The following is a 15,541-nucleotide window of genomic DNA, read 5'->3' on the forward strand; positions in this document are numbered from 1 at the left end:
ACTAATTCAGAATGCATAATATGGGAAATGGGTTATTATGGTGTTTGAATTTAATGTTAAGCTATGGCTCTCATTTCTTACCAAATGTCATTATGCCTAATTTTGTTAATTAAAAGCTTGTCCAACCAATAGTGTTAATAGGTTGTTCTGCAACATCTGAATGGTGAAGAAGTTGCTCGTAGTGCTGAGGCAACAATGAACAATCAGCAAATAGACCAGTCTCTACACTACGCTCCTTTAGATATGAGAGAGATATCGATCTTCTCTTCTTGCTCTTATGCAAGAAAGCAAACAAGTGTTCTCTCCAAACTACAAAACCATTCCTTTGAGTCACATGGGAAGACATGGCTGACATGTTGTTAAAATATTTTATATATACTACGGGGTTAGCTTTTTAGAACGAGTTAACCCGACTGAGGTGGAAACTGCAGATACAGCCACACAGGGCCTCTCCAAGCGCCTTCCTCTCACCTTATCTGGCATTTAATGCTTATTCCCAAACCTAAGAGCCAAATCCGAGCCCTAAACTAGGCTTTTGGAGAAAGTGAGGACGGATCAAAATGTCCTGCCTCACACACACACACACACACACACACACACACACACACACACACACGGCGTATTCACCTGCACTTTGTCACGCAGCTCCTGAATGCTGCCGTCCTTGCGTGACACAGAGAACTCGGGGCTGTGCAGGATGGCCTCGCCACGGGTCATGTAGCTGTGGACCTCTGTGAAGTCCACGTCAAATCTGAGGGTGCACACATGCACGCACGCATGCACGATTGGCAATTTGATATGCAATGCTGATATCGCGGAGTTCTTTTGCTGTGGTCTAGCAGCAAACAAACAAAACGTTACATTGATAAAAGAAAGTGAAAGCGAATGAAAAAAAATATGAATCAACCTCATTTGATTGGATGATTCACTTTATTCAATTAGACAACTTGTGGATGGATCATATCAATGGACCATCCTTATTATTATACTATATTATACATTTAGAATTGGTTTCACTTTAAGTATCTTTATACAGTCAAATACCCATGCAAAGTACCAAATTTCTCAGAGCAAGTACAGTACAGCACTTATTGAGTTGGTACCTTCAAGAGTGAATACTTGTGATACTTTCCACTACTGCATGTGTTTTCTTGATTCAATGCACTCTACGAGTATCGAGAGGACATTCATTTCCTACTTCACTACCATCACTGGTTTCATCACACACTCACCATCACCTACCTGCTGAGATAAGACAGCAGAAAGGGGTGCATGCAACTGAACATTTCACACAAGTTACAAGATTTAATAAAACCGTGTGATATGAATCACAAAGAAGTGGCCCTGAGGGTTGCAAAGCCCCCCACACACACCTTTTCCTGAGCTCAGAATCCACCACGACTTGTCTCTTCTTCTGTGGGGGCGGTGACTCACGGGTCTGCCGCACCGCAGCGGGCACCTTCTCCCTGGAGACCACCTTGGTAACGGTCGCTGTGACGGAGTGGGTCAGCTCGGACTGTTGGACGATGCTGACGGCCGATGAGAGCTGAATGTACACAACAACAACAACAGCAACAGCATTTATTTGACAGAGCGCAGACAACAGCAGCATCAGTTTACAACAATCCGAAAATAATACTGATCCCAGATCGACACTTGACTCAGTCACTAACAAACACACACACACACACACACACACTAAGTGTTTAAGCATCCTTGAGAGGCAATGAGTCAAGGATCAGTTATGTCAATCACACATTATCACAAAAAAGATGACAAGATGGGATGTGAGGGTTTGTGTATGTGTGTGTGCGTGTGTGTGTGTGAGATGGTGAAGTAGTGACTTGGGATTTTTGTGAAAGATTGAAGAGTGTCTTTAAGTGCCTCATGTTGCTGATGTTTTGTTGAAGGAGCATGCTCACTCAAATTCTGACCACTGTCTGTTTTTTCGCGTATGTGTGTGTGCAGTCTGTTCCAGCAGGCAGGAGCTTTACAGTTAAGTGCAACTACTCCGGGCAGCCTTACTACCGTGGAAGCACACGTGTGTGTGTTTGTGACTGTGTGAACGCAGTTGAAGTGGTGAAGACTGCGTGTGCCTGCAGAGGTCGGTCTGCTAATCATCTAACTGATTTTCAAAGACAAGTAAATGCATACGTGAAAGAAGGACAAAGAGAGGCAGAGAGGGAGCGGAAGAGAGATGGAGTAAGCCCCTTTTATGATCATTACCGCTCATGCATGAGTTCATGTATATTCCTCTACTCCTCAGCTCCTACAGTCTTAATTTAAAGTGGATCCCAAAAGGACGTGGCGCAAGATTTCTTACTTGCCATTTTTATCACCATTATTTCCGTACAATTTTACAACTTCATCAATATATTTAAGACATGTCAAACAGATATCGTGTTCATATACAGTATATCTTTAACATCTCTCAGGCCTCCAAATGAGCCTCTCAAAGCAGAGAAAACATTGACCATTTTGACAGAAGGAAGCTAATATTAGGTGAGTATTACTTGAAGTCCGGGACAGAGAGTGCTGCCTGAGAACAAGCACCTCAGAAATAAAAGTAATTCCAATTATCAATTTGACAGCGTAAAGTTCTCCGAAGGGCTACTTTGCAGTACAATCTTTACCAAAATCCTCCAGCGCAGAGACCCAAAGACTAAGAGGGCATTGTGGAGTAATGGAAGGCGGCGAGAGATTGAACATTTCCAGAGAGCTTATAAACGTATCGCACACCTCAGGGCAGCGCTGGTAAACAAAACAATGGGCCCCATGAGGGGTCGGCGCTGACTCCAACCTTCCCTCCCCCGCTGGTCAACATCATCTCTACGTTTATGCAAGCAGGTATTGCTTTTTTTTATTACATTTGCAAAATTGAACCATTTCTTATGGTGCAATTTTGAACTTCAGGTGGTGCTTGAACACATCATTTGTGACAAATGCTTCCTCTGGGAAAAGCTAACTGAATTAAAGCTTGAAATTAAATCAGGGTATTCTATCAAAGCACTTTATTCTACATGCCTGCTTTCATATAATAAACAGTTTTTCACTAACCAGATCCTGTGAGAAAAAAAAAAATGTTGGGAAGCCATGAATGATTCGGCAGTCACATGACATGAATGTAGGGAAACATATCTAGACAGTTAACTCTGTAGCTAGTGGAGACTCAATATATATGCATTATAGAAAACACATAAAGATTGCATTCATTTTTTCCAAGGAATTACACTTGGTTCTTTTGTATTTTTCATGATTAATAGCATCATAACTCATGATCGCTGTGTTGTTTCCACAGAGATGTTAAAACATATAATTCAAATTTCGTTATCCGGACTTTATTGTGTAGCGTACAATGAGTCTATCGGCTTAGAGAAGCATGTCTGATGTAGAAATCACTACATAAACAAACACACAATTATACAGCAAACGTCAGTTAAGTATGATTTGGAATATCTATCACCTTGTATACACATAATTAGTAACATTTGTCATTTTGAAGTCGTTTTAGCAGACAGGCTCACTAGTTGCTGCTGCCCAGAGGCTGGAGGAAACGGCTTAACAGAGAGATGAAGAGGAGACCTTCTGTCCCGTTCAAGTATTGCCTAAACCGATGAGGGAAACCCACCAACGCCCTGGACTCACTCATCTTGCATCATACAAGCAGCTGTGACCCGGCGCAGACAGAGCGTGTGCGGCGGTGGCGGGGTACCTGGGAGCTGCTGGTCTCCAGACTCTGGATCAATCGGTCCCAGCGCTGGGCAAAGCTGTCCAGCCGCGCCTCCAGTTTGCTGGCCACCTCTTTGTTCTTGACGCTGGACAGCAGGTCCTGACTCATGGAGCACAGCTTGTCCATGGTGGGACGCTTGGCCTCCAGGTCCGCTTTCACCGTCTGGTGGACCACACACACATACACACACACAAGCGTGCAAACATCAAAGAAGAGGGACTCCAGAGTTACTTTAACTGTTCCTCCTTTTTGCCCAATGGAAGTCAGAGCAGATGAGCCACATGGATACTGACAGCAAGACGGCGGAGGCAGGTCACCATCTCCGCCTGGTCCTTGAGGTTGGAAGTCTTGATGGAGCGAACCAGCTCCTCCTTCTGAGTCAGCCACGAGTCAAACTGACACTGTAGGGGGAGGAGAGGAGTGTGAAAAAATAACCCAATCTCTGTCCTTAATTATGGGGCTTATAAGTTAACAAAGCAGAACCTAAGAGCTCTCTATTTCTGGAAGGAGGAGGAGACAGGAGACAAGGAGAATAAGGGGACAAGGGAGCACATAGAAACGGAAGTCTTTAAGAAAGAGAAGAAAGGAAACGATAAAGAAGCACGGAGGAAGGAAAGACTTTAGGACAGAAGGAAGGAGACTAATATTTACTGATTTACTAGTACTTGACCCAAAGATTAAATAAAGGTGACTTTGATGCTTTTTCCTGAAGTTTGGGAAAAAGGAATCTAATTAAACTGCCAATTAAATCTAATTATAGATATATTAAACACAGTGGAGAGTTGACATCATAATGAATACGTAGGTACATTAATCAAATGACTTAGACCTAGATAGGAAATTACATAAATATATGCACCATCACTTTTCATCTGTAAATCTTCAATTAAAAAAAAAAACTTAATTATGGTGTTATTGACCAAATATATCAAGAAGAATTTTTTGAAATGTCCCTCATTGGTTTTAATCAAGAAATATTGATAATAAATAAGGAAAAAAACAAGTGTTAATTTGCCTTTAAGTAGTGCCATTGTTGGAGCATTAAAGTTTTTGTAAAATAAAGAGTAAACAAAGGGGCCTGGGAGCTAATATTGGGCCTTTGAATAAGACTGATTAGTTAATCATAGAGAAGGAGAAGATTGGATATTGGGACGCATTTAATCTCTTTTAAAAAGTCTGCGGCGGCCAAAAATGTCAACTAATGTTTTGGTTTATGAGCAAATATCTGCAAACATAATGACATGCTGATGACCTCCAGCTGTGCTTTTGGTTTTTATACACGTGGATGAGACTAGTAAAAACTGTCATCAATACTCCGGGACCAGTACTTCACGCTTTTCCTACTGGAATGGAAAAACCATCTGTATTATGATTATTACATATCGCGAGCGCTTATCTGAATTCATGACTTCTTAATGCTCTCTGTGAGACGACGAGGAAATACCCTGGTGTGAATGTGTAAAGTACATAACACATATACATCACACGCATAAACATACATATACACACACACGGTCAAGCTATTGATGAAGTATTCTCTTGTAATCGGTAGTGCCCCAAAGCACCACCATAATACTGATATAGTTTTGTGTTCATCCTATAGTTGATAGCAGGTGTAAACAGTCAAAGATTAACAAAACAGATTTGATGTCCTGTTTGTCTTTTGGTTGTAGCGTCAAAGATGTCTTTCAGCTTCAGTACAACGCTCTGACTGACAAATGGAGCGTTGTCTTCTGAAGTTTCAGACAACTTCCCTCCTTCCTTTGCCACCATCCTTCCAAGAAATTTGCTCAGCTTCAAATTGTCCCTGAGAGCCAGCGGAATGCGGGAGCAGACACGATCCTGATGGTCTGATCTCATTACACAAGCAGGAAATGCTGCTGTGATTGTGCACGCACACACGCACACACACACACTCCTACCTGTTCATTTGTGAAGTGCTGCCATTTCAGTAAAATCTCCTGAAGCAGAATCCAGCGTTCTTCTGTCCATCTACAAATGGCTGCCCAGCGGTCACCTAGCACCTGTACACACAGACACGCACAAATATATCCATATTTGTGTTTACGTTGCCCAAAATGTCCCTTTGAATGCGTGACAGACAGACATTTTCATCGCGTGGCTTCAAAGACCGACTGATTCACATCTTCACTTGACAGGTACATTTTATTTATTTTTATAGCTGCAAAAAATGCTGCTTGATTCTCGTTCTGTTCTCGGCTGGTCAGGATCGCAGAAGAACGTACTTGTCTCTTCATTCTGTCCATTCAGTGTGTGGATGACAGAAACATGATGATCTAGACCACATGTGTCAAACTCTAGGCCCGCGGGCCACATCACACAATTATACAGCAAACGTCATGAATGAATTATCTTTTGTCACGGTTTGGTCCCTCTTCCTGTTTTAGTTTGAAGTTTCATGTTCCTTGTGGTCCTGGGTTAACTTCACTTCCTGCCTTGTCTTGTGATTGCGTGATTGTCTCCACCTGTGTCCAATCACCTGCACCTCCCTTGTGTATTTAAGCCCTGTGTGCCTGTTGTCCCTTGTCGCGTCATTGTCTAACGTCACCCGTTGTTGGAGCACGTCCCGTTTACGTTGGAATAAAGAGCACTTTATTTGGAAAAACTCTGCGTTTGAGTCCTCCCTGCAACCTGCTCCAGCCGGATATCCTGACATCTTTGGCCCGCATGATCAAATCTATTTACTATTAGAGCCGGTATATCGCACGCATCACCATAATACTACAAATCCCACAATGCACTCTCCGTGTGTCGTTGCGCATTCACAGGCCCGCGAAAGCGCGCCTCACAGTCTGTATTACAAACCACTTGTTTCAACTTTCAACTATCCCTAGTGGGAAGACAGGTGGGAGGCTTTTACCGTAAAAACCACGCCAACAACTTTTTACTCCATTAATTCTTTTTGTCGTTTTTCCCATAAAACGAAAATACGAAGCGTAGCCGCCAAACCGGAAGTTCGTAGATTTTCACAGTAACAATCGACGCAACCGTCTGTAATGACAGCGGTTACCAGGGTAACATGAGGAGAAAAGTTCATTAACGGATATAAATAAATAATCCTGGTCAGACGGGATGTGTTAGCAGCAGTAGTTGACTACACTCGCTGCTCTTGGCTCTGGCCTAACTGATTTAATTTGAAATGTAAAATAACTAAAAGTTCTTCTCTTAGCCTGAAATATATAATGCTCCGGAGGAGAAGCATATCTTCCTCAAATAAATGAAATTAAGATTATCTTCTTTATCTGTACTTTGTAATTTTTGGCTTTTAATGTCAAGCACAGCAGGTTGCTAGGCAACGGGAGCAGTAAAGCTTATGACATATGCAGGAAGTACCCCTGTAGACCCGAGGACCCCGACCAGGTCTACCGGGAAGGCTGCTTAAGGCTACAAGGATGCGGCCTAGCGACATTGAGACACAGCTTGTGTTACCCCCGTAGCCTCCATCGGACCCCTGTTGACTCTAAAGCAGTGTTATTGAAATAAAGGTGGCATCTGGGGGAGGCGAGTGGTGTTCAACATGCAGACTCTCTTTGCCACAGGGTTGGAAACGGAGGAGCTCAGTAAAAGTGGAAGAGGCCGTTTTCCGTTTTAACAGGCGTGGATGAGAATCCAAAACAATGAATGAAGGGAGAGACAAGCCAACAGTTAAAGACAGACTCTGAGAGGGAGAGCGGGGCTCAGCGGGCTCATCTGAAGACAAATGGCCCGCAATTAATCAAGTCATGGCTCCACCAGGTAAGGCCCCTTCCACATTTGCATTTTTTTTTTTCGACCCACTGCGCTCTCTATTGGTCTCTCTTATATTCAGTATTTAGACACAAACTTTCCAAACTTCAGAAAGAGATGCATTGTGTTTAGTGTTCCTGATTTTGAGACTTGTTTGACAGATCCGATATAAGAGGGAAGGGAATTTAAGCAGCAATGTGTATTTCATCTGTTTCTTTTACCTTTTATTTTCTGACTTAAATCACACCGAATCGTTGCCGAGCCACTTCCTTTTAAAATTCAAATCTCTTCAGACATGATCATAAATGTTTTTTTATTTCTCTTTTTGTGAAATAATTATAAACCGACAGAGTTCTCCTAGTACTTGGAAGCTTTTTGCCTGTCCATAAAAAGGTGATCGCTAACAACAAGGGTTGTTGGGTCAGTTGAGTTTCTGAAGCTCTTTCTTAAATAAGGGAGGACGGTACTGTAACATCCACAACTAGCCCCTAACTGAAGCCTGCATCCAACAATTATTTTCCCCTCACTGTGGAGCTGTCACTTGATTAATTGCCCAAATAACAGCTGGGATCAAGGTCGGAGATTGGAACTGCGGCTCATCAGCAAGTTGCTTCAGTTGCACGGCTGCTTGTGCCAACATCTCGAGCCGATCAATTTCAGAGCAAGGAGCCTCCAGCAACCCGAAACCCCGGAGCAAGGCGGGGACGCCAGGGATGAAGGCGCTCAACACTGGGGCCGCCAGCTGCACTTAAGGCTCAAGCATGAGAGAGAAACCGAAAACAGCAGCCGCAGTTCCATTTTATCCTTACTGACCGCCACAGGCAGTGCTTAACACTGGATCATCTTCTGGCTCACGCTTGCAGTTTGAGTCATGACCTCAGATGTTGTCATCCTGAGAGCAGCCCATGAAATCTTCTCGCAAGTTCACAGGATTGCAAGTGACCGGGACCTCTGGCGGTCAGCCAGGATTCATAGAACCGTTACATGCAATGAGAGTCCACAAGGGGAATGTCTGTGCATTGGACGCTATAACGAGTCGGCCGCAGAAAAATCAGCAGAAAGCAAAAAAAAAGAAAAAGAGATGAACATCCCACCAAGTCTCTGTGTTACCAGTGAGGTGCGCCACGGAGCACAGCCCTCCGGGGGAGTCTTTACCTGTAGCTTAGTCTCCAAAGCGGCGGTGGCGCTGTCTCCGCTGGTCTCGTCCACCACCACCACCATGTGGGTCAGAGAGTTCACCCGCACCTGCTCCTGCTCCAGGTCCTCCTGCAGCAGCTGTGAGAGGAGAAAGGAGACGTTGTGTGGCCGGGGTAACATCCCTTTTACTGACTTCCCTGTTTCTTCCTTTCTAATTCTTTGTTTTAAATGGTACCTACCTTAGAATGTGACCTGTGGAGCAGATATGTTTGTCTGTATCTGTTAAATAGACAACTTAACTGCTTCAGAGTGGTTCTTTCTCATGCACGCTGGACGCTGTAGGACGATTGAACCTTTGCAAAGACTCTCACAAGCGGGCTCTGCAATATTTCCACCCCAACATGAACAGTGATATCTGGTCTGTACTTAACATCTGCAAAGCTTCCATTTCCACCATAAAACGATAGTCAGAGCAGCAGTCAAAATTGAATTTGAGAGTGGAGAAGGGACATTAACGACAAATAGGAAAACACAACGACATTAACTTCTTACGGAAAGGGTAGTGGACGGACCCTTCTGATTGGAACGGACTGACTGTATTTTAGATGAGTAGTAACAATACTAATAATTTTATATCTAATAATTGAACAACAAAACACAAGTAAAACAATGGTGAAACACTGGTAGGACACTTGTAAGACACTCGTAAAACATTGCCATCTCTATTGTGGCTTTCTGTTGCGGCTCTCCTGCTGCGCTTACTTACCCCCCTCCCTCACAGGCTCCGCCACTGATTTCTTGATTACCGTAATGTCTAGAAAGCGGCATTTCTCAGCTTCCAGAATCCGTTGGAGTTACGTAGATTGTGCAAATAGTTAAGGGGTTGCGGTTATTTAAATCCTTCATGTCGCTTTCCGGCGGATTAAGAGGGCTAAAAGACAGTCAATCCATCTGTCCAATCAGAACAATCCATCCTCTGCTAGATAGTGTAGGATATTAAAAAATAAATTGACGACCAGGTTCATAAATTAACTATAGATAAAATGCATTTAGTGTACAACAAAATACAACCATAATTCTGGAGATATGTATTCGATAAAGTAATGTGAATGTTATAAAACCACTGTAATTTTGAAACTGTAATCAATAGAATAATACCAATGTACAGTTATGATTGTATTCAATGTAATGTAATCTACAGAAATGCATTCATGTAATACTTGATAACACCACAACTGATAGACTGAGAGGCCTTAAAAATCCGAGCTACATTGAACTCATCAGGAGACCACTCCCTGGGGGCGTGGTCACAGATTTTCACACCTTTACTGATCGGTATAAATACTTGTACGCAGCCATTGTTCTCGAGTTCGCTGGTCGTAGACAACAGACATGGTCTAGGGATGGTCGTGTGACCAGCGGCTCCTCAGCTAAGATGATCCTTTTTAGCACAACACCCTTTCATTTATTAAATACTTTTGATTTTAACTGTTTATTCCAAGATGTCTCCCGTCCGTCTGGTGCAACAATATGCCCATATTTGTGTCATTTTCACAACAATTACAGAGCAGCAATAGTTGTTATTTCCATGGTGGATAGGAGAAATGATAGATAAGCCCCTCCCCCTTTGCGCCACAAATGAAGTGGATGCAAATAAAGCGAATCAACTACGAATAGTTCAGCAGGCAAACTCGCGTGGGTAAATCGTTGTGTTCGGCAACTCTCTTGCTGAATCTGGCGACTTTCGAAATCCGCTCGCCAACTTTTTTTTGGACAAAAGCAGCGAGCAAAAGATAACATAGAAATAAATAATGTATAATGTATAAAAGTATAAAATAAGGATAAAGAATCAACCGAAGAAGTTCATTTGGATTCCTTAACTATTTATTTTTAGTCTTCTCTCCTACAGCGTCTAATACCATCATGCAAGTTAGGTGATGGCGTCATTCAGCTCAACTTTTAGGGCAGCCAATAGGTACTTTCCTTACTGAGATGTTGGTATTGCTGGCTGAGTGCCTCGCTTCTTTAAAGGCAATTGAGCAGAAGAGCACTTAAAGTCTTTGGCATTTCTTCCACCGCCCAAGTGGTTTGTGTTCAGCTAACGTTCACTTTCAAGCTCGCCTTCAGCAAGCGACAAGACATATATGACAAATGTGTGGCCTCAAGTTTAGTTTATTACGGTTCAGCTACTGTCCTTTTTAGCCATTGTTGTTAGAAGAGGAATTCAGAAGCTAAGGATTGGGGGTTTTGATGGTTGCCTAGTAACAATTGTTGCTGAGTGATTGGGCACTTGGGAGACCTTCCATTGAGTTTTATGTTCTCAGCAATGCTTTTTTCCCCCAAGGTCAAACGTTTAACATTTGTTTACCTGGGCTACAACAACCAGCGGCTGATAGCACAATTGAAACCTACGCTCTCAAATTTGTCTGGAGACATTTTCTTGACTTTGCTGTCCTCACAGTGGCTAAATGGATTACTCCCATTCCAACTGCTTTTGTAATGTCAAATCTTTTCCTTACGAAAAAGGAAATGCTTTACTGACTCAGAAACTCTAAGGTGGGTGAGGCATGGCAAACAGACCTTGTGCTCTTCCACTTGGTGCTTGACATCCTCCAGGTCAGGACCCAGCGGTTGGGCCCCCATCTTCTTAATCCGTGCCTCTGTCAAATCTAGCCAGTCCGTGAGGTGCTTCAACTGCTGGTGCTGCAGATCCATCAGGACCTCGTGGAGTCTGTGGGGGTGAAGACACAGTTCATTGAGCTGTCAATCACTGTGTCAATGTGTGTCAAAATGAGACTAGCTCAGAAGCAGCTCAGAGGGAGAGATGGAGGTCTGGTTCAAACGCACTGACGCCACTAATCCTGTTCTTAAACCCCCCCAACCCTTGCTGTATTCGTCTAAGTGGTATTTGGGATTGCGGGCCTTGTCTGCACAGCTTTATGCTTGAATCACCAATGTTATCAAAGACCATAGCTGAAGAGTTGATTAAACTTTGCTTGGTGTTATCATTGGATTCTCTATAATTAGTCTGCTCTTTGTATCCATGAATGCTGTCTACTGTGGGGATCATTGTGTAAACAAGAGATAGAAATCCATTCATAACCCTGAATTAAGATTGAAAAGAGCACGTGAAAACATTTGTGTGTCTGTGTCTTTCAATGTGTACCAACATTTCTCATTAGGGGGAATGCCTTTTGTCCCGCTTCGCCAAAAGTACTTTAGAATATGGGCTCTTTGACTTCAACATATATTTGTAAAGCTATAGCTCTTCAGATTGTGCTGACACTCTCAATCAAATACGAGTTGACGGCCAAGCTTTGAGCTAAATGCTAACTCTAGCTCATCAAGATGCACACAGTGACGAAAAAATGCAGATTTTTGTCAGATGTAAAGTTTACCATGTTTTCAACCTATCTTGGTTCATTATATCAGAAAAACAAACAGCACTGGACACAAAGTAAAGCTAAGGGTGAAGGAAATGCCATTAGTTTTGCAGGTGTACGATACAACAACTTTTGAACTCAAAGAAGGTCACATTAATTACAATTAATTCAGAGTACTTATCTACCTGCTCTGTCTCTCCATGCTAGCAACTCTCAGGTGCTCCCACCGGGCGTTGAGGAGGTTCATCTGCTCCCTGACTTCAGAGTCCTCATCTTCACTCAGGTTCCCCTCCGCCAGTAGGGCGGCGCCGGCCCGGAGGACCCGCCCCACACTGCCTTGGTGGGTGGTCAGCTCCACCATGTACCCCTGGTAATAGACGGGGCAAAAGAGTAAAGCTACGAGCAAGAAAGCTTTTCAAAACGATTCATAGTGTGTCCATGCCATTTGTTTAGCATTGGCTGAACCCATTAATAGTGTTAGCTCCACAGATCTTAAGGGTCCTGGAAGACCAACTGGATCTCAACGTGGACACCAGAGTTGACATGGCTGAATCTGGAAATGTACATTAATGTTACCACTGCAAGAAGCTATGGTTTTAAAATGATGAACGTTTCATTATATTACAACAACTAACATCTGTTTATATCATAAGACAAAAAGGCTTTTCTGAGAGTCTAATAGTGTATAATAACTAACTAACTTTGCTGCTCTGGTTCTTACCTCATGAGTGTGAAACTGCTCCTTCACCTCCTCCACGTTGTCAGAGATGGAAGGCTGGCCCTGGAGCCCATCTTCAGCTGACAACAGCCATGTCAACACCTACAAATGTCAATCAACAAACATACTTAAAGGATCATTCTGCTCAGATTCTCATTGTCAACAAATCATGAATATGCTAAAGCTAGGGCTGTCAAATGATTAAAAAGCTTTTAATCAAATTAATCAGAATTCTCAGTGGATTAATCAGGATTAATCACTATTTGCAATTACACCTGAATCCTAACCATTTTTTCTTTCTGAAATGCATACTAAAGATAAATAACAGGACACAGATACATAATTATCATTATTATTATCATCATTATTATTTTTTACATCAATACATGTTATTGATATTTGACTTGGTTTAATCCATTCCAGAAAAATCAATGTTATTTGATAAGTTACATTTGTGGGGGACTATTTTCAGCGGCGGATTAACCGTGGAATGGTGTTCTAGTGAGTATGTGGGGCAGTTCAAGTCAAAATAAACTAGCAACTTTGTTCACGGTTGTGAAGGACCATGCTGCATAGAGCCACAGTTTGGCCCATTGATGATGTTTCCAAAAGCTCCTGGATATAAAATGCTGTCCTACAGCACACTCACACAATACTCTTATGACAACCAAAAAGATATTACATATCACCTGACTAGTCATTGAACAGAAGAATACTTTCAATGCAAGATAAGAAACATTTGCGTCACCACAATAGTGGCATACCTCCTCCAGTGCGGCCTGGTAGCTCTCCAGGCTGGTGGAGCCCGGGGGAAGAGGACTGAGGCCTCGCTGCAGCTCCTCTTGGCCGGGACTCAGGAACTACAGAGGGGAGGGAAGGGTGGGAGGTAACGGGTGCATTCGTGAAGAGGGATGTGAGGAGTGGGAAAGGAATGGAGGGTGTCAGGGCAAGAGGGAAAGTAAGAGTTGAAAATAAAGAACAAAGGAAGGGGAAGACAACAAAGTGGAGGGGAGGGGGGGGGGGTCAAGGAACAGGGCGGTGACGGGCAGCGTGAAAAAAAGTGGAACATAGAAGATGAGGAGAGACGACAAGAGGCCTGTTAGTGCACCGACAGGCAGCTCTGGCCCCTATCCAACTTCAACAGCCACTCTGTCGCTCTGTTTCCCACAGCTCTCTTTGTGTGCTGCGCTACTCATCTGGACACTAACCTCTAACACTAACAAATCTCTTTTTATCTGGGATCCTCCTCCTCTCACTCTGCTCTCCTCCCCGGTAATAAGGGCTGACCCGAGGCCCTTCCACGGCGCTGGTAACCGCTCCAGCCTCACCTCGTCATGTCTGCTCCTTGTGATATGGACTCAGAAATGAGTCTTGTGGAGTGATCAAATGCGCAATGCGTTTTTGTCTAAAACATGCAGGGCGGGTGTGCTCGATTGAAGCTGAAGTCCAACAAATGATTGTCTTTTTTTTCCAGGTGCCAGCAGTTAAGTCGAGCACCCTGTCGGTACATTACATATTTGGGGGCCACATTTTATTACCCGTTGACAGCTTTACGAGAGCATTTCGAACTTTTTTAAATGAAAAAAGTATGAGCAGATTGGATGAACAATGATTATTTTTATGTTGCTGTAGCCATAAGAAAGGAATATTTCTTTTATTTTTCTTTTATTTCTAAAACAGCTTTTCTTCCTGCTGCGGACGGTAAACTATGTTCAACAAAATACACAATAAAAAGCGTTAGCAGAGTTTTGATTCTCAAGGTGACTCGACCAATCTGGTCCCTGGCTTTACAATGATTTGCCTCTCAAACCTCCCTTTGAGTGATTTGGTGGTAGAATCACATCACGGAATCACATCCGAAAATATACTGCTAAAGATTGCTTTTGATGAGACCAGCCTTAATCTCATCAGCCCCAAAAAATGGTTCATTCATCCGTAGGTTCCGACCCTTCCAACAGGGCCCGAGTTATTTTAAAAAACAACTAGTTTTAGTGCACATACACTGCGGCTTTGTCCTTTGACACTGGTCCAATTAAAAATAAATCAAATGTCTCCCACATTAGTGAGTTGGATGGGTTGATGAATTAGCGACGGCAGAATTACTATCACTTCTGACTAATACAAAATAAATACATCAAAAAGCAATACATTTCATTAAATGTGGTTCTTTAACAGGGTAAAACACCACGATGTTGTGACATTTATGTGTCACAACAGCTTGTGACACATAAACACATTTGTAATACTAATAATTGTACATTTTTAAATTATCCTGTCCAACTGCATGGTGTGTACAGCTGACAACAACAAGTGACTCTGTTGCTACATGACAACACGGAAAAGAGCGATGGATGGAGGAACAACAAGAAACCAGAGATGCACCAACACAACTTGTGCCCAAGAGAGGAGCTGTGTCTGTTTGGGGGATTTTTGGTTTTGGAAAATCTAACATAAGTTACATTAGATCAGAAAAAAATGTATTGCAAAGTCTGTCGAGCCTCTGGTGGCAACACTAACAGCCACAACAAGCTAACACACTAACTAGCTAACGAGCTAACACACTAACGAGCCGGCCAATTACGAGGAAGTTGGCCAGTGGGTGGCGGACAGCTGTTTGGGTAGCCGGCACGGTCCTTTTCGAGGTCAATGAATTAATGTGTTTACTTGAAAAAGCAATACCTTCAGATACCGGGATACCGTCAGAATCTTTCTAAATACCGTGGTATGGATTGTTGGCCATACCGTGCAGCCCTACGTGTATATATAAATGTTTATGTAACGTTACGTGTATATACTTGCCACTGCGCTGTGTGTGTGTGTGTGTGT

General features: G+C 42.9%; 1 protein-coding gene across 11 annotated transcripts in view; it reads right to left on the reverse strand.

The window, feature by feature from the left end:
• dmd (dystrophin) overlaps nt 1-15,541 on the reverse strand; it is a 202,169-nt gene that overhangs the window by 90,976 nt on the left and 95,652 nt on the right. For all 11 annotated transcript variants that reach the window (XM_062561338.1, XM_062561339.1, XM_037454435.2 and 8 more), the window contains 10 exons: nt 13,480-13,575; nt 12,719-12,817; nt 12,183-12,364; nt 11,195-11,345; nt 8,633-8,752; nt 5,653-5,754; nt 4,024-4,131; nt 3,713-3,892; nt 1,374-1,546; nt 628-751 (listed from right to left, as the gene is read on the reverse strand). In XM_062561338.1, the coding sequence (XP_062417322.1) occupies nt 628-751; nt 1,374-1,546; nt 3,713-3,892; nt 4,024-4,131; nt 5,653-5,754; nt 8,633-8,752; nt 11,195-11,345; nt 12,183-12,364; nt 12,719-12,817; nt 13,480-13,575 (1,335 nt within the window). The remainder of the gene's footprint in view (nt 1-627; nt 752-1,373; nt 1,547-3,712; nt 3,893-4,023; nt 4,132-5,652; nt 5,755-8,632; nt 8,753-11,194; nt 11,346-12,182; nt 12,365-12,718; nt 12,818-13,479; nt 13,576-15,541) is intronic.

This window comes from Pungitius pungitius, chromosome 3 (assembly GCF_949316345.1).
Source record: "Pungitius pungitius chromosome 3, fPunPun2.1, whole genome shotgun sequence".
Classification (NCBI taxonomy): domain Eukaryota; kingdom Metazoa; phylum Chordata; class Actinopteri; order Perciformes; family Gasterosteidae; genus Pungitius; species Pungitius pungitius.